This window comes from Polypterus senegalus, chromosome 15 (genome assembly GCF_016835505.1).
Source record: "Polypterus senegalus isolate Bchr_013 chromosome 15, ASM1683550v1, whole genome shotgun sequence".
NCBI classification, from domain to species: domain Eukaryota; kingdom Metazoa; phylum Chordata; class Cladistia; order Polypteriformes; family Polypteridae; genus Polypterus; species Polypterus senegalus.
Window position 1 is genome coordinate 26,672,991 of NC_053168.1, and position 20,673 is coordinate 26,693,663.

Sequence of the window (20,673 nt, forward strand, 5' to 3'; positions counted from 1 at the left end):
ATTACAATATTTGAATTGAGCATTCATAGTTCTCATACTGTTTCTCTGTACGTTTAGCATTCATTTTCTCAGTTTGATACGCTTGCTGCTTCCTGAGCAGCTCTTCTTTTCTCCACCCTAGCAGCCCGCTTCTCTTCTTTCGTCTGCATCTTTTAGCGTTAAAACTAATTACGTTAGTGTTTGAGTTGCAATTACTTAGTACATTTTCCTTAATTTTTCACTTAAGCTGGCATTTACGTCTTCAATCTGCATCAAGATTTATTTTAGATATGAAGAGGTAGGGGAAGTGATGGCGAAGGTGGTAGGGATGAGAATAGCGCCCGTATGTATGTATGTGCCTGTTTCCAAGAGTTGACTCTACAATAAAATAAAAAGAGGAATTACCTTGGACGCCAATCATCACCCTGAAATCGGACGGTAGACGTCACGTAGTATATGTGTACCATATTTCAGGTGAATAGGTCAAACGGTTTGCGAGCTACAGGTGATTTAAAATCCTGGACAGACAAACGGACAGTCACAGTACCATATTATATATGAAGATATACATATATATTCAGTGGATATATACACACGCACACACACACACACACAGTGGATTTAGAAAGTATTCAGTTCACTTCACTTCCTGACAAACTTTATTGTGTTATACATTTAGTTTTAAATAGATAAATTTGCCATTTTGTACCATTTGACCCATACAAAACAATATTTTTTTAAGCATGCAGACACTTACATTATGCCCAGGAGGACCTTGTGGACCAGCAACTCCAGGTAAACCTCTGATACCCTGATGGAATATATAAGCATACGAGCATCTTAAAGTTGACTGAATGCAACACTCAGACACTGTATGTTTTACTTAAATTAAAAATATGAATATGCTGTACAGTGTTAAAATTGTAGTATATACTTACACATTCACATTCAGTAAAAAAAATACAAAATAATGCAGAACATTTTAGTACTTTTTATTGCAGCTATTTTTTTAAGTACATGACCGTGTACAGTATAATTCTGGTTAGTAGTTTAGTTTTCTGCATTGAATACATTATAAAGGTACAGAATGTACACAAAATGTGCGTCCACTTTGCTTTTCTGAAATTGGAAATAATGAAGAGCCTTGTATATGTGTTGATACTTCTGCACTTTTGTTCAATGCCAAGTAATTTTACTTCTTTAAATCTTCTGCAAATTTTCAGAAATGAAATATTCAGTATTTTTTGGAAAACTATTGTGTGTAAAAAAAATTTCTACTCCCCAGTACAAACGCTTGAATTTCAAACCACATGTGGTATACTGGGAAGGACTTTGGACTTTAAACAACAAGGTTGCTGGTTCATTTCTCATTGTGGTAACCCTGAGCAAACTGCTCAATCCACCTGTGCTCCAAGTTTGAAAAAAAAAATGTGAAGAATGTTACCATGAGAAAACGTGCAAGCCTAATTGACAGTCACGTGATGTTTATAGAGGCAAAGTTGGGTCAGTGTAACATCTGCTCTTAGTCTTAATTATTCTAAGTAGCTGCTACAAGACTTGCTTTTCTGTCTAAATGAAAATGTCCAGTGGCCATAAACATGAATATTTTTATGTAAGAGGTTTTAGCCCCTATTGTTGAAACCAATTACTTTTCTCTTAACAAAAAAAAAAAAAAAATTATATTTTTTTGATTTGATATACTTTGTTAATCCCCAAGGGGAAATTTTGGGGTTCAGAGTGCTGGGTCAGCCATCTTACAGCGTCTCTGGAACATTTTTTTTCATGTAAAGGGCCTTGCTTATGGGCCCAATACAGTAGGATCCAGTAACAGTAACAAGATTTGAACCGACAACCTTCCAGATACCAGCGCAGACCATTAGCCACAGAGCCACCACTTTGCCTTAAAAGTTGAGAAGACAGTCATTTTGTAGGCAATGTGGTCTGAACAGGGCTATGGGAGCCCTGTGGGATGTGAACTCTGGGCTCCTTAGTGCAAGGCAGAAGTGTTTGCTATTGCTAACAACAAATGAATGCTGTGAAAAATAAATTGCCATCCATAACATAATATAAATATTTATTCAAACAGGTTGGCATTGAGTGCACACTGTGTAGTTATTATGAGCACACATTTGGACACTGCTTTGCAAGCTTTATCAATATTTTAAAGCCCCCTTTATTAAGGCTTTACATTTATTTGAAAAAAAAATGAGTAAACCTAATATTGGTTAAAAATATTTGTAATGTTCAGGACTGCAAACATGATGAAGGGTGGTGAGGGAGTATCACAGAAGAAGGAAAGCACTGGAGAAGTTGCCACAAGGTTTACATATAAGAATATTAAAAAATTAGAACAATCTGGATGAGCACAGGCTGTTCAGCCGAAGAAAGCTTGCCAGTCCTGTCCACTTAATTCTTCCAAAATAATAACAACAACATTTATTTCTATAGCACATTTTCATACAAATGATGTAGCTCAAACTGCTTTACAGGATGAAGAAAGAAAAAAATATAAAAATAAAATTAGACAATAGTAATTAACATAGGATAAAAGTAAGATCTGATAGCCAGGAAGGATGGAAAAAAACACAAAAAAAAAAACTCCAAATGGCTGGAGAAAGAAAAAAAACCAAAATCTGCAGGGGTTCCAAGGCAACGAGACCACCCAACCATCACTGGGCATTCTACCTAACATAAATGATCTCAATCAGTCCTCATGGTTTGCAGGGTTCACATGGAAGAATTACATGATGATGGTCATGTGGACTTCTGGCCTTTAATCCATCAATGTAGGGACTGCATGGTGCTTTGATCGCGGAGTTCTGAAAGTCCCTAAAGACCTACTGTCTGCCACACCACTTATTCCATATGTCTATGGTTCTCTGTGTGATATTGTCCACACAATATGTGAAGCCACCACTGTGTGCCCTCATTCTTCCTAATGTACCTTCCAGAGAACTGAGTGGTTGCATGTTGAGTTGTTCTGAACACTTACTCCATGTCTTCAATTTATTGTACTTTGCAGCATCACATCTGAGGTGCATGATGCTGCAGGCTTGTGGTGTTCAATTGTTAATTGAGAAGGGGAATGTACTACTTCTTGGACCTCCATTGGGTAAGGACCTGTTATTTGCTGACTGCCTGCTCTGTTTATACATTTTATTACTGCTTACAATTAACAAAAAGTCCTCAGATGCTTATTTTTACTTCTCTGAAGCTTACCTTGGAAACTATCAATTATATCATCCATCACCTTTTGTGCCTGCTTTTTGAATTACAGCTTTACAAGAAGTCTATTCCAGCAGATCTGAACACTAGGCATATGAAGTATGACAGATGACTAAACAGGAAGCATCACTAGGCCAAGTTATTTGTCTGTTCCCCAAACCCAATCGTTCAATGACAATACTGCAAGGAGGTAGCTTGGCTTATGGAACCTTGAATAGGACTGCAATCCATTGTAGGGTAGAGACACTTACATGCTCACTCTTACAGTATAAGGCAAATTTGGAGTTACTAATCAATCAAACATGAATATCTTAGGGATGTAGGACAAAAGAAAAGAATTCCTGAAGAATATGCCGACTGACATGAAGATTTTGTTTAAAATCAACAAAGATAATGACCAGGGTGAAAACTGAACCCATGTTCCTGAAGGTAGGAAAATATCCTAAGCGATGATACCACTACCATCAAATACGGTATACAAAAATGGGAATTCTGTAAAGTATAACTATGTCTTGATTACATTAGGAATACCATAACTAGTATTTCAACATTTAATCAGAATAAACCATACTTCAACTAGAGCAGACAGTCCACATATAATGGAGGTCAGACAAGTGCAAAAGCGCAGAATACTGTGTGTAGCGTAGGCCATTGCCCTATACTTATGGTTTATGTAGAAGATTAATTTAGTAAAAACAATGTTGTTGAGTTATAAATGAGTTAAGCTTCTTACCTGTGGCCCTTTTTCTCCTTGACTACCAGGAGGTCCCTAAAACCAACATAAAGAAAAAATTCATTACTTGGTGAAACTGATTTTTCGCAGAGTCTGAAGGGATGGACTATATGACTTTATTTCTTACAGTCTGTTATTCCAAACCATCCAACAAATTTGGATTTTTTTTTATTTATGTGGTGCTTCATTTGCTGAACTGGAAACTGATGCTTTTAAAAATTTTGAGATTTTCGTATTTGCTTATAATGAGTGCTAAGTGGTTCAGTTTCTACACAGTTGTCAAAGCAAAACACAGTAGTGTTTTAATTAATTAAATACATTTTAAAAAGTCAGGTTCTAACAGTAAATATTTGTAATCATTTTCTAAATTGGCTTTTTACATAATATAATTACACAAAGTTGAGCAGCACTGGGCACATTCACATATACAGTACATAAAGATAATAACCAAATTTAGAATCATATGTTTTTCTATAAACTTTATCTGCCTTCACATGTTATGGGAGTTTTTGGAGTCCCCACTTGGAACATTTCAACTTCCAATTTTGTTGCGTTTGCATTTTATGGGAGAAGTTTGTAGTTGCTGTTGATTTGTTACTTGTTTCACACAAAAGCAATTAAGCATGAGCTGTCATTTTAACATGAAAAACAAACAAAACAGAATAAAAGTTTTTTAACAAAAACTTGGTAACAACAACAAAAAAAACATTTTTGGCTGATTTTCGTTTTTTTTATTTTGTATTATTAACTGAGGTGAAAGTCACTTTTACATCAAAACCTTGAGAACTCAGGTAGCATTGCTGACACAACTCAGTACATACGTATCATGCAGATACAGTGCAGTCAAGACATTTACCTGACGGTTCATCAACTGTCAGTATGGGCAACTTATCTGATATAAGTGACTTTGGGCATGGTTATCCTGCCAACGTGGGTAATGTTTAACAACAACAGCAATGTATTTCTTGTATAGCCCAAAATCATCCAAGAAGTAGTCTCAATGGGCTTTAACAGGCCCTGGTTTTGACAGTCCCCGTAAGAAGACAAGAAAAAAGTCAAAAAAAAAAAGAAACTTTGTAGGGGAAAAAATGGAAGAATCTTGGTAAAGGCAATTCAGAGAGAGACCCCCTTCTTGAAGCAGAAAATTTTTTTTTGCATGAAATGGGCACTGGGCCCAGAGCCAAAAGGTAACAAATCTGAAAAGTCCAAAAGCCAAAATACAAACCAAAAATCAAAGTCACCTAACAGGCAACATGCCAACATCCTGGAATGTCTTGAATCACTAGCTAAATGTACAGGAGAAGTTCAAACCCGCATCCCAAAACTTAAATGATGAGACTCGCTTGGAACTATCTTTAATAGCATCATTCCAATGATGTAATGCATTGAAACTTCTGGCCATCACTTGGTAGCAACAGGACAACAACAGTATAATAGATTGTCAAAGCTAATGGATAACCAAACAGCAGAAAAACAAGCAGAGTTCTATTTCTGTTAGCTAAGAACAGGAGGATGAAGCATGTGATCACCGAACTGAACAATTTAAGACTACATAATGCCGATAGTAGGTTCAGAATAAGACACAATTCCTGAGATCCTGCCCTATGTCATTGCTACAGACTGGTAGTGCGGAATATTTTCTTGGCAGACATTAGACCTCTTAATACTTATTGTCTGTCATGTGAATGTCACAGTGTGCCTAATAATTATTTCTGACCATGTGAATCCCTTTATGGTCACAATTTTGCTTTCAGAGTTGATACATATAGTTGGATAATGCACCATGTCACAAAGCACCCATTATCTGAAGCTCATTCCTACAGTATGGCAGGACCTCAGTTTACTCAAAACTGGCCCTCACGATCCTCAGAGAGAGCACCATTGCAATGAGTTGGAATGAGAGGATTATATCATGAATGTTCAACAAAAAACCTGACGGAATTCTGTGAAGCTTTAAAGTAAAGCATGTAAAGTAAGTATTCTTATTGAATGACTAGCTCAAATTCACAAATGCACTCTTACAGGTAGTCCTGGCAGCGCTGTTCCAGGTGGACCCCTCTCTCCAATACGTCCAGGTAATCCAGGAGACCCAGCTTCACCCTGAGGAACATTACAAAATTCACACATTATACACTGAAGCACATATATAAACAAACTGTAATTTAAGGCAATTAATTTGTTCAATATATTCTCATAAGGCATAATAAATAACAAATTTTCTAAAAGGACATCTAAAGTAAACATTCATTATGTGTTCCATAACTTACTTGCCTGTTAACAGAGTTTTTATGTTATTATTAAAACATGTATTTTTTTAACTTAATTTATTACATGCATAATTACTGTATATACTGTATTACAACAATAAGCTATAAAGAGGCATTTCTTTGTTGTGCTTACCTTGGGTCCTTGTGGCCCTGGCAGGCCTTGGGCACCAGGCTCTCCCTAAAATACAAACATCCATAATCAGAAGGTTAAACATTATAACTCAGGCTCTGGACACTGCCCTTTCTATTTTTAAGCACTAAGTAATTCTTCCAACTTTGTTTTACCAAGGTAAATATTAGAATAATATCTTCAATTGTGGGGATTTGTGTTAAATAAGCATAACGGAAAATCTAAATATTTATACATTAAACAATCAGAAATTCAACTATGAATTTATGGGGAGAGATTTATGTTTTTTGAATTCTAGTTAAACCATTTAAAGAAAGGTAAGTGTATAAAATATATTATTGTACTTATTACAATATATGCAGTATATGGTTTTAACATTCACTATCATCATAAATTAAAAAAAAATACCCATCATCCTTTAATGTAAGGTTCTATTGCTCATAATTAATTAATACAGTTCATAAAATGCATAAAACTACAGAGGTTGATTAGTTTAAAATTTGTTAAAGACAATGTTATTGAGTACATTTTAAACATTATGTTCATCTACTGTAACTGTAGGACCAGAGACATTGCTACATAGTATGATCAGGGATTAGATCCCACATCCACATCAAACACAAAACGTCTACTGGATCCATTCAGACTTAACCTAAAAACCAACTGTCTCTAAAAGAGTGGATGGAGGCAAGAATTTGATTACCGTTTGTGCCACGTGGTTGGTTTTGTTTCAATTTATTTTCATATGTATAACAAATCTCACATAAGAAAGTAGAATTTATATCTTTACCACGAGGAAGATAGTACCAGGAATAAACGATAAAACGATTACTTCCAGGTCCCATTTGTTGTCACAAACATGCATTGGAAATACAAAAGGTGCAGATCAATACTCAGCTGTCTTGGTTTGAAAAACGGTTGTATTTGATAAGTTTTTAAGCTTTTCATCCGTGACCAATAACCCTCCATTGTAAAGCAGCAGTGTGGTCAAGACACTTTATTAAATGTATGGAAAGCGCTTAACTTAAGAACACAATTTCACATGGCAAATGCATATATACAATGTTTAAGAAGAAATTACTTTAACTTGAAAAATACTGAAATTATTCTTTAGGACCTCTTTAATTAACAAATTTGTTGGTACCCTTCCACGAAAGAAGGAAGAATCCACAATTGTCTCTGAAATAACTTGAAACTGACAAAAGTAATTGGCACCCATCATTCTTAGTTCAGTATTGAATGGAAATCATACTTTGATTTAGAGTTTTTAGTCAAAAGAATATTGAAAATAATAAATCAAATAACAGTGGCATGGGCAAAGAAATGATAGAACCCTTAACCTAATAATTTGTTGCACAACCTTTAGAGGCAGTCTCAGCAAACAAGCGATTCCTGGAGCCATCAGTGAGACTTCTACACCTTTCAACAGGTAGTTTGGCCCACTCTTCCTGAGCAAACTGTTCCAGGTGTGTCAGGTTTGAAGGAGGCCTTCTCCAGGCTGCATGTTCCATAGAATTCAAATTAGGGCGCATAGAAGGCCACTTTAGAATAGTCCAATGTTTTGTTCTTAGTCATTCTTGGGTGCTTTTAGTTGTGTGTTTTGGGTCATTATCCTTTTGGAGGATCCATGACCTGCGACTGAGAGAGCTGCCACTGAGCAATATGTTTCACTCCATAATGTCTTAATGGTCTTGAGATTTCATTGTTCCATGCACAGACTTAAATCACCCTGCAGCCCCAAAACATAACTGAGCCTCCTCCATATTTCACAGTAAGTATGGTTTTCTTTTCTTCGAGAGCTTCATTTTTTTCATCTGTGGACATACAGCTGATGTGATTTGCCAAAACGTTCCAGTTATGTCTCACCAGTCAAAAAGACATTCTTCTAGAAGCATTGTGGCTTGTCAATACTCATTTTAGCAAATTTCAGTCTGGCTTTTTCTATGTTTTTCTTTCAAAAGTGGAGTCCTCCTATGCTTTCTTCTATTGAGCCCACTGTCACTCAGTAAGTGATGGTGTAATCACACACTGATGGACTTTGACCTTAGAGTTCAGCTTGTACCTCTTTGGAAATTGTCTTCGGCTTTTTGCCTACCATTTTCACTATCCTTCTACCCATTCTTGGGTTGATTTTCCTTTTGTGGCCACGTCCAAAAAGGTTGTCTACATTCCTATGGACCTTAAACTTCTTAATAACATTTGCAATTGCTGTCACTTAGATTTTAACCGATGTTTAAAGTTTCCACTTTACAGAATTCCAGAATATTCAGGTTCAATTTCTTTATACAACTAGAATTGTATATGGCAATTGTAGTGATTTATAGTGCCACCATTTAGATTGAATACCACCATTTTTAACTTCTCACAGTCCTGTATTAATTAATCAAGGGACAGAGTCGCGATTAACTGAAAGGCTTAAAAATGTCATTAACCTGTCACTCCTAGAATGCAACCTTTTGACAAATGTACTTTAAATTATTATACTATGTATATAGATGTACTTTAAACTATTTAGTTTACTTTAGTTTGCAACTCAAACCACTTACAACTGAACACCAGCAAAACCAAGGAGCTGGTGGTGGATTTTAGGAGGACCAGGCCCCTCATGGACCCCGTGATCATCACAGGCAACTGTGTGAAGAGGGTGCAGACCTATAAATACCTGGGAGTGCAGCTAGATGATAAATTGGACTGGACTGCCAATACTGATGCTCTGTGTAAGAAAGGACAGAGCCGACTATACTTCCTTAGAAGGCTGGTGTCCTTCAAGATCTGCAATAAGATGCTGCAGATGTTCTATCAGACAGTTGTGGCGCCCTCTTCTACACGGTGGTGTGCTGGGGAGGCAGCATAAAGAAGAGGGATGCCTCACGCCTGGACAAACTGGTGAGGAAGGCAGGCTCTATTGTAGACACGGAGCTGGACAGTTTGACATCTGTGGCAGAGTGACGGGCGCTGAGCAGGCTCCTGTCAATCATGGAGAATCCACTGCATCAACTGAACAGGATCATCTCCAGACAGAGGAGCGGCTTCAGTGACAGACTGCTGTCACCATCCTGCTCCACTGACAGACTGAGGAGATCGTTCCTCCCCCACACTATGCGACTCTTCAGTTCCACCCTTTGGGTAAATGTTAGTATTATACAAAATTATTGTCTGTCTGTTATACCTTCATTGTTATCACTCTTTAATTTAATATTGTTCTTTATCAGTATGCTGCTGCTGGAGTATGTGAATTTCCCCTTGGGATTAATAAAGTATCTATCTATCTATCTATCTATCTATCTATCTATCTATCTATCTATCTATCTATCTATCTATCTATCTATCTATCTATCTATCTATCTATCTATCAATACCAGTTTTTATAATTTTGTTTCTTCAGTCTGTTCATATCTTTGATTTCCTTCCAATACACAATTTGAAGTAAACAGAGGAATTAATAATATTTCATTTGCATATGGTGCCATAACTATTTTCAGACGACTAAACATGATAATAAAATTCTTCTCAGTTTGTATTTAAAGCAAACCCATACAAAATTAAGTAAATAATGTATTCTCAGCTTTATTTAAAGTAAACCCACACAACATTAACCAGTTCCAAATAAAGGAACAACAAAGTACTGCATATTTAATCTGAAATATACTGAGAATTGCTATTTAAGTAACTGGTGCATGCACTCTATTATAAACAATAGAAATATTTTAATGTTATCTGTTCTTCATTGTACTATATCATACCATACCATTTTCTAAGCCCAAGTTTTCCTGAATATACATTAAATATGTAGTTACATATTGGTCTTGATTACAGGTGTTCTCGTTTAACATTCAATTAAATAAAGTAGATATTTAAAATTAGCTTACGGGTTGACCGTCTTTTCCCTTTCCAGGCAATCCTGGGATTCCAGCTTCACCTTGCTCTCCTGCTGGACCAGATGGTCCTTGTTTTCCTTCCTTTCCAGGGTCACCCTGTAATGAGTTTTTTGAAATAACTAAATATTATTATATTCAACATCAATCCATCCTTTTTCTTACCTACGTATCTAATTCAGAATCGCCGGGTGCCAGAGCCTATCCCAAAAACAATTTATATATGATAGGGACCAACTCTGAACAGGGGGGCAGTCAATTACAGTACATACTCACACACACAAAGCCAATTTCAATTTAGCATTTAAAATTCCATATACATATACCATTATACAAAAATATTAATTTAATATTAGCTGTGCTACCCATCTAAGATGGGTTGAAATATGAATAATCAACGTCAACTTTTTTTTTTGATACACAGGTTGTCCAGTTGGTATGGCATAATAATACAATCCTCTTTTCTCATGGCAGCTCTTTTCTCTTTAGATAGTGCCACCTGTTTTCACTCCTTACTCTCAGCAGTGCTTATCAAACTGACCACTCTTAGAGTCAAAGTGTTTTTACTTACAAAATGTGGTTGTAGTCATTACCAGATTGGTCTAGATTAGTGACTCTAGCCTATTTGTGTTGGGGCTTTGGTTTCCTTATGTGTTTGTCGATTTATCTTTATTTTTACTCATCTATTGCTCACCAGTCCTCCCTACATGGAATTTGCATGTTCTCCCCAGTGTCTGCGTGGGTTTCCTCCGAGAGCTCTGGTTTCCTCCCACAGTCCAAAGACATGCTGGTTAGGTGCATTGGCGATTCTAAATTGTCCCTAGTGTGTGCACACACTGCAGTGGGCTGGCACCCTGCCCGGGATTTGTTTCCTACCTTGCGCCCTGTGTTGGGATGAGATTAGCTCCAGCAGACCACCGTGACCCTGTAGCTAGGATATAGCAAGTTGGATAATGGATGGATGGATGGATATTGCTCACCATACAGAGTTACTTGTCATTGGATTTATAGCTAAAAACTGTATTCATGTGGCCTGAGCGGGTGCAAGAAACTTTCAACACTGTGGTTGTTGTGTGTAATGTCTGACCACAGAAGAGATGGATAAGACATATTTTACTATTTTGAGAAGTTTATTTGGTATTTTTATTTTAATTTTTGTATTTTTTTCACTGTTTCCACTTTTAGCATTTTTCTTCCTAATCCTAGCAACTGGACAAACACTCAGACACTTGCTCTTTTATTAAGGAGGATTAGGTAGGCTACCAGTCTAAGATAGGTTGAAATCTATGTAATCAGTGTAGATTTCAGCATATTCAGTGTTAACGTTTGCAGTGTACCATCTACTGGATTGTATTTTGTAATGCATGTAGTAATAAAAGGCATTGCATTTTTCATAACAGATGGTGCATTTCCACCGTTTTTACAAATTCCATACCAAATTTCATATAACAGAAACATAGCAACCAGACAGACATGGAGATCACACACACACAGGGGCACTTTTCCTTGGACCTTTTCATGTAATTTGCCATTGGACAGAATGGGTCACCATAACATTCCATTTAAGCTTAAACTGTTTTCTCTAATTCTGCATGAAAACATGAGTATTTGTTTTCTTGGCCAACATTTCTAACAACATGGGGTAAGTAATATATATAAGAAATACCATTTTTGGGTGGAATATCTCTTTTACAGAATGTATTATTGATTAACTGACATTAGATGTTTGACTTAAAACTCTGTTGTGCAAGCAAAATTAAAATTGACTCAAAATAAACCAGCCCTCTACACATTATAACTTGTTTTATGTAAAAGTTACTCTTCAGAGTGTAAAATAGAAAAGTTTACCTTTTCTCCCTTTTGCCCATCATTTCCAGGTAAGCCATCAATTCCAGGAATGCCCTGAATGAGAAGTCAAAAAGTACAGGTTATATTTTTGAATATGCAAAATGGTTATTTTTATATTAATATTCTTACATTTATCTTACTTATTTGTTTCAAAGCTTATAAAACTCAAAATTCAAAGGTTGACATTTGAGGCCTGGTCTCTTGTATCATAACTTTACTTGCTATCCTTTTACTGCATTTGAATTTTAGATAAAACTTAGTTTTTTCCATCTTAAAAGCATTGTTAAATTAAGTTTCTACATTTTTGAAGATACTAAGAAATTTATTCTCACATTTATTTCTAGTAGGATGGACTAATATAACTCATTATTGACAGGCCATTCAAAATGTTCTGTATGAAAGATTCAGTTCAGTTGATTCAAAATGCTGCTGCAGGAATTAAGAAAGTACAAGCACATCACTCCTGTTCTGAAGTTGTTTCTCTGGGTTTCAGTTAAGCTTAGGGATGATTTTAAAATGTGTCTTACATATAAAACCTTAAATGGCTAAGACCATGCTTAATTCTCTGACCTTGACATTACTTACAAACCTCTATGCACATTAATATCTCAAGATGCCAGCCTACTTAAGATTCCAAGGATTAATAAAATAAAAGTGGGAGGTTGAGCTTCTAATTACAGGACACTGAAACTGTGGAATGAATCAGATTGCTAATATAAGAGATGCTCTTTGTTCTCTGCTTTCTACTTTGCTGAAGACTCACAATTTTAGTCTAGCATACCCTGATTAGAGCTGCTGATTAGTTTTGTATACAGAATTTCTGTTTGTTAGTCATTTGTACAAAAATATAATTCAGCATTATGAATTTTAATAAACCCCATATTCTGTTTTTCCTCTCTGTATCCCGTTGTTGCACTCAGTGCCACTTCTCTATTGCCAGCTAATGGAAAGTCATCCGAGATATAAGGGAGCATTGGAATCACTGGATGTAAAGATTCTGTCATGATTTTAGAAGGCCCAGAACAGACTCTACTGTAGAATTACAAGAATGTGCAGGCAGCCTTTTAGCTGAGGTCTCTAGGATTCTGACTGTGTCTATAATAACTGACCGTGGACCCCCAAATGATGCTGATTTGAGTTTTGTTTTCTGTCCTGCCTTGTGAACTGGCAATCGTTTATATTTTGGCAGCTATTTAATAAATAGATATTGCAGGTCTCCATTTATGTCAATCACTTTTGAACTATTTCATTTTCCTGTCTGTTTAAACAAATCTGTGTCATTATGTGCACTCATTATATACAGTAATTAGTAATTTGTAAAGTTTGCATTTGCATTTATCTGTGAACTTGTCACAGCGCTCTGCACTTGCATTGAGTGTAGGGTACTATACAAGAATAAGCAGAATTGAATATAAAGATGAGAGGGTCTGTTTTGTTCATGTCAATATACAGATAATATTTTGGTATGAAAAGTGTTTTTAGTTTTGTTTTTGACAGATGTTACTTTACTTTTCAGAGTGTTCTTAATATTTTTGAAAATAAATAGAAACTTTGGCTATTTGCTTTCACAACTGACAAAGTAAAAAAATTATAAAGATATGCACTACACATTCACTTGCATTTGGCTAAAGGCACACATGCAAAGTAAATTACACTGATTAAGAAACACAATGTTGAAAGACAAGGCATGTATGCATGTCTGAATCTAATACAGCCAGGCATCTTAATTATTCCTGCTAAATTAATTTCACCATTTCCCAACTTTAATTAATTTGTTCTGTCATTAGTGATGCTGAGCAACAAGAACATTAAATATGACAGATGCAGAGTAGATCCATCAAGGCATACTGCTGATCTGGGGTTATAATAAGCACTAGACTGTTTGTCCATAGCAGATGCAAACAGAGGAACAGACGTGCGACTGAGAGATGGAATATGAGCCTGCAGAAATAGCTCTTCTTGCTTACTTAAATACTTGATTTGCGGAAATCAGATAAAAGCTCTAAAAGGAAGAGGGAAAATCTTAAGCTTTATGTTAATTTCAGAAACATTTTATTTAAGAGAGTTTAACTATTCACTTACAGTGTTGATGTAATTTATAATTTTTTGAGTGTCAAAAACAGCTGTATGTGGAAAAAAAAGAAGAATTTCTCAGCTGCCATAGTACTACCAGAATAAAAAATGACACCAACAATGGCACAGATCAAGGAGATGTGCAGAGCATAAGCCACAAGAGAGGAACATCCAAAAGTATGAAAAGTAGCACCATTAGGAAGCAGCAGGCACTTGGTGCTCATGTTGGAAGTAATACATCTGGGGGCACCAAAGTGAAAGAGAGCAAGGCCTCGGGAGTCGTCTAAATATTTCTGGCATGAGTTCTAGAGGGCATGGTACGCAGTCTGGGCCTGGGGTTCCCAACTTTGTACTCAAGAAGAGAGAGACGCTCAGTGGGGCTGTTGAAAGAATAACTCATCAGCAAAAGGAGGCCACATATGGACTCAATACAAAAAAAAAAATTGGGAATATGATGACCTATTCAAGGTGACTTTTGGGAGGAACTTCAAGATGTCTGTTACTTTCAGTTCCATTAAGTGGCAGTACATGGTTCCCCAGCTGTGAAAAGTGACATTGCATTGGTCTTTTAGAGTAGGCCTACCAGAAGTTGTCCTACAGACATGGCCCTTTGACAAAGGTACAGGGATCAAAGTGCAAAAAGACATGGCACTGGTCTTGGAGGAGTTTAACTCTAATATTTCTTTAGCTAAACAAGAGCTATTTCTGACCCAGGAAGTGATTTTTGGGGTTAGCCAGAAGTGTTCCTGGGATGTGTTTAAAGTCAACTCATACTGGGGATAACCAAGGCTGGGATCAGGAAAAAAAAAAAAAGAAAGTCCAGAGTAGGGTGATATAAGAAAGATAGACTTAATTGTGTTTGTAGTCGCAGTAGAGTAGATAAGTCATCCTACATGATGAGGTTCTTTTCTTGGAATGCTGTGTTTGGTTTACGCCAAACATGTCCTCTGCGTGAGCCAGCATAGCAGCTAAGGCTTTGCTTATCTTGTGTTCTGTTGGCACTTTGAGTTCCTTTTTGTATCATCACTCCTTGTTTGCTTTATTTTTGATGAAGATGCCATTTCTGATACCTGTACACGCCTTTATAGATTTTTTGCAATGCATACATTCCAGGTCAATTTTGTGTCCTATTACTATTTATTTACTAGAGTAATTTATTTATTGATGCGTGTTATTGACTATCCGAAAGTACTGTTTCCAAATCCATCACTTCCATGATGGTCGTTGTTTTTAATGATTCCAAAATATGTACATCAATTCCAAGTCAATCAAAGTAAAACTTAGGACCTTTTTCAAGCAAGTTCAAATGCTTTAATTTGTTCTGGGGGGTAGGAATGTGTATGGCTATTATGCTATTTATTTATGTGTGATGTAGTTACGTACCACATTTCCTGGCAATCCACGTGCACCTTGAGGACCCTGTGGGCCAGGAGGGCCCTATAAAATAAAACAAAAAAGAAAAAAATCATATAAGCATTTCTGGTTTAATAGAATGAATACTGATATAAACCCACATTCACATACAGGACAGTAATATTTTCCAATGAACCAATGACTTTTCTTGAAAAAAAGTACAATTCTGAGACAATCAAATCCCATCCTATTCAGCCTTACTGAATTTTTCTTCTAGAGAAATTATTTAATTTTATTCAAAATATGCATGATGACAGTAGTTATTTATAGTAGTCTAATAGGACATTGAAAATGGTTGTTCATCGTCATTCTAAAGGCAACTACAGTAGATGTGACCAGAAAAGATGGATACACATCATTTATAACTACATGATAATGTGTTACTTTGGATTTCACATGTATCCTGAAGAACATTTTCCTTGTGCTAAACTGTGTGTTATGGATATTGATGAAAATGATCTAAGTAATCCATGGACTAATGCCTACAGAATGTACAAACAGTGTAAAATTGAACAGGCTGAGACTTGAAACAAGAACTCAGCAGCTGCGATGCAGGAGTTAAATTATTATTATTTTACCAGTTAATCCCTATGTCTAACCTCACACGTTCTGGGAAATGGTTAAATAGACAAGATGAAAATTGGGTTTCTGCTCAGGTCTGGTGGGCTGTCTCTCGATATTTGGTAATAACGACTAGAACCACCACTCTGCAGATTCTTGGGCAGAGTGCACTAGGAAGAGAGACGGGAGCACATATAAAAGAGATGTGTTTCAGTTCTGCATTGATCAAATGGTGCCACAATGTTTTTCGCAGGGAAAAGCTAAAGGGCATGAAATGAGAGGAGACATTTTACACTGGGCATTTATTTAGCTCCTAGAAGATCAAAAAATTACAGCTAAAGCAGCTCAGATTATACCTAACTAGTTTTGCATATTTTTTTTTATTATTGGGTACACATTGCTTTTCACATTAAAAATTGCCATATGCATTTTAAAATATTATATAAATTGTTAGGAAACAATTTAATCTCACTAATTTAGTACTATGGGCTGCTTTTGTCTAATTTAATTATGACCATTTAATGTAAGCAGTTGCATTTAATTATATTTGACTAATATTTATCAAGTCCTCTAATGAAAATCCATTGGCATATTAAAATTTTGACATGACACGTTACTGTAAGTCAAGTATTGCTGCACATTTTACAGATGCTGCCCATGAAGCCTTATTTGTACACTTGAAAACAGCATTTAACAATACATGACGTACAGTTCGTCCTTTTGGGCTAAAACACCGCATCTTAACTTACTGGTTCTCCATTTTCTCCTGGTGCTCCTTTTGCTCCTTGGTCTCCTTTTGCTCCCTGTTTAAATAAATAACAACCAAAATTGTTTTAAAAATGCATTTTATATTAGATATTTTCACTGCACAGTTGTTTGAATGTTTAAACAGTAAATGAATTTGCTTAGTGTTTTACCTGTAATGATTATAACTCTATTTAAACTGATGGCTGTTTTCCCAAAGTAAGCAGAAAAAAAGGCAAGCAAATTTATTAACGTTACTGGTATAATTTAGCATTTAATGGTGGCTTAAATTATAGTATCAGAAAAGTATTGGCAGCAAAATAAACAAATAAAATATTATGTATCACCTTATCATCTGCCATGTCTTAAATAAGGGTGTTCACAGTCTCAGTAAAAATACTGTGAACAACTTAATTGCATATTAATTCATTTTGTTGCTAAGACAAAAATGGTAATAAATGAAAGAGTGAATATATATGTTTGCATCAGTTATCATCAGTCACCTACACACAATGTTAAAATATGATCAACATAATGCATTTCATGCTACACTTTCCTTAGCTTACTTTAGTCAGTCTGAGCAGTAGCAGTAGAGGACCCATCTAAGCTGTCTGTAGAGGTGCCATCTTGTAATTCAAATCAGGATTGTAAGGGGTTTGGAGCCTATCCTGGCAAACTGAATGTTAGCTGGTCCATCATAGATCTCCCCAAAACACACACACTCATAAAAGTGGCCAGTTGGGAATGAGCAGTTAGCTCAAGCTAAACCTCTTAGTGGATGTAGGGTTTAAACCCAGAATGGTGGATTTGTGAAGGAACATGGCCTACCATATGTGCTACTACACTTCCAAGGGTAATTTTAATGGAAAGATATATTTCAAGCTCTTTCGGTGTTATTAATAAATAAATGTAACACTGGCTTAATTTGCCTTTGGTTTTTCATAGCATGGTTCTCCAGCTCTTCAAGTGAAGTTCTGAAAGCTATAGGTGATCTGACTTTGGTTACGTGAGTGAAACACAGTTAAAGTATGACTCCACCGTTAAGTGTTTTGTGTTGTTACCATACCTGTAGTCCTGGAGGGCCAATGAGCCCTTGGTCACCTGGGGCACCTCTTTGACCCTATGGAAGATAAAAAGTTTAAATAAAATACAATTTAGTCATCTAAAGATCATCACTTTTGAATTATCAACTCAAATTATAAAATCTATCATAAAAACAGTGAGGCTATATAGACTCTATATAGACATCAGCTATTTTGAAATTAATCTATAAGCCTGTCACCATACAGGCAGTTGGTTTCGTATTTATAAAAATGTTGCTAAAATAAATTGAATTCATTGGATTTATATAAATATACATGCAGTGTTAATTTATTTTCATATATAGTACCTTAAAATTTTATTTTAAGTCAAGTACCATTTCACTGTTGAATGACGACTTCAAGAATATTGTAAAATACTGCCATCTACAGGTAAATTTAACAAATCCTGCCGATTATGATGAGTTTCAGTGAGAAAACAAAATATGAAAGTAAAGGTATGTGATGAAACTGTCCGGGCTATTGATTTAATAATTCTCAAAATTTAGCAAGTGTAACTAATAAACATTAAAAATGTTAACAAGTGTTATAATACTGCAAACTTGATGACAAAATTTTGCATAATGAAAACTTGGGGACAAATAGTATACATATATGTCTAGAAATATTGAAAAGGCACATTCACTTTAAACCAGCTAGAAATACTGAAATATTGAATTAAGCTGCAACTTAAGTGTTTTTGTCATGTTATTTTTTCAACTCACTTAATCCTGAAAAGGGTTGCGGGGCTGTGCTGGAGCCTATCCCATCTAGCATATGAAACAAGGCAGGAACAAACCTTGGACAAGATACCAGTTCATTGCAAGGCAAACACATCCACACACGTATTCCAGCCACACACTAGGGCCAATTTAGTATCGCCAATCCACCTCACCTGCATGTCTTTGGACTGTGGGAGGAAACTGGAGCACCTGGAGGAAACCCTCCACAGACACGAGGAGAACAGGCAAACTCCTTTCAAGGAAGACCCAGGATGCAAACTCTGGTATGCTTACTACAAGGCAGCAGTGCTACCACTGCGCCACTGTGCCTCCCTCAAGGTAATGAAGTTAAGCAATTTCTAATTTCGTGGCTTTTTTTTTCTACTGGATTTTGGCTTATTATATTTTGTATTTTTAATATATGGATGTGGTGAGAGAGGACATGCAAGTGATGGGTGTAACAGAACAAGATGAAGAGGACAGAAAGATATGGAAGAAGATGATCCACTGTGGCAACCCCTAACAAGAGCAGCCAAAAGAAGAAGTATCTGGATTATTTTAATGTAAAATATTTAGAAAAGGAAATATGAATGCTAGAAAAATATTATTTAGATATTTGGCTATTTTCTGCCTTTTAAAAATGTATATCAATTACAAATATCTGCCATGACATTTAAAAATATTGGAATTGAATTTATGATTTAAAAATGTTAGTTAATTCTAAGCATAGGAGATGTTTTGTCTTCAATGTTTAAAAACACAGCAGGTCACATAAAGCCTACTAGTATATTACAGAAGTCTAGGTCTATTGGCATTAAGCTTTTACTCCCACCATGTGGTTATTTTCAAATACTGCAATTACATCTTTGTTACAAAAAAAAAGAAGAAACATCAAATGAACATTTAAAAGAAGGTTACTTACAGGATCTCCCGGTTGCCCTTTGTCTCCTTTGTCTCCTGTTTGCCCAGGTTCTCCCTGAAGTAAGAATAAAAATTGAACATCATTGCATTAAAGTGTTTCTAAATGTTATTCACTTGGCTAATTGTGTTGGTGCACACAATTAGAATTATACTTAAATTATATTAATATCTAGAGGAAAACAATCATTCCTTCAAATTATCCCTCATAGTGTAGCAAAGCATTTACTATAATAAATTGACTTTCCATAATTACGCCATAGGATAATGAGTCATATGAATTAATTTTATTGTCTGTTTTAAGAATTTCTACTAATGTAGACCTACACATTTTTTGTAGGATTCATTCATATTTGAATGTCATGGAACCCTTTATTTGTGGCGGCCCAGAGGATAAGTTAAGTTGTAGAGTGTCATCATTCTGGGTCCATCACAGCTCCTACTTATTTGGAGCCAGATATGTTAAAAAATGATAATAGTGTTATTTTTTTTTAGTAGCTCCTAGACAGAATATGGGGTTTTGAATTGTTTGATTGTGAATGTAATTGTTTTGTCACTGTTGTGAGTGATAAGTGTTGCTGTCATATATATATATATATATATATATATATATATATATATATATATACACACATATATACATATATATATACATATCTACATGTACACACATACATATACATACACACATACATACATACACACACATATACACACAAATACATATATATATACATATACACACACATATATATATACTGTATACACTCTTTGGGGTGCGAGCAACTGTTGCTGGGGGTGCCAGAATCCATCAAGGAAGAAAAATGAAAAACATTATTTGTACAAAATCTTAATTTATTTATCCATTCCTAAATAATTAAATTATTTCGTATCAGTGCAATATGCTGTTTGTTAAAACGGATGACTCCCGCTCTTACGTGCAAGTCTGCCTGGATATTATGAACTATCGTATCTGTTCAAGTTCTATTTAATTTTAAATAGAAGGAATTTTTATTTAGTCAACAGAAATATCTTTGGTAGGAATGTAAGTTAAATGTAGGCATCATTGCATACATTTTTCTTCACCATACAAATGTAAAGAGTAA

The 20,673-nt window shown here is 35.6% G+C and overlaps 1 protein-coding gene across 2 annotated transcripts in view; it reads right to left on the reverse strand.

Moving 5' to 3' along the window:
* The window catches only part of col22a1 (collagen, type XXII, alpha 1), a 401,136-nt gene that overhangs the window by 88,551 nt on the left and 291,912 nt on the right, over positions 1 to 20,673 (reverse strand). For both annotated transcript variants that reach the window (XM_039736671.1, XM_039736672.1), the window contains exons 34-43: positions 19,572 to 19,625; positions 17,915 to 17,968; positions 16,854 to 16,907; positions 15,514 to 15,567; positions 12,058 to 12,111; positions 10,204 to 10,308; positions 6,338 to 6,382; positions 5,960 to 6,037; positions 3,938 to 3,973; positions 737 to 790 (exon numbers count right to left, since the gene is read on the reverse strand). In XM_039736671.1, the coding sequence (XP_039592605.1) occupies positions 737 to 790; positions 3,938 to 3,973; positions 5,960 to 6,037; positions 6,338 to 6,382; positions 10,204 to 10,308; positions 12,058 to 12,111; positions 15,514 to 15,567; positions 16,854 to 16,907; positions 17,915 to 17,968; positions 19,572 to 19,625 (588 nt within the window). The remainder of the gene's footprint in view (positions 1 to 736; positions 791 to 3,937; positions 3,974 to 5,959; positions 6,038 to 6,337; positions 6,383 to 10,203; positions 10,309 to 12,057; positions 12,112 to 15,513; positions 15,568 to 16,853; positions 16,908 to 17,914; positions 17,969 to 19,571; positions 19,626 to 20,673) is intronic.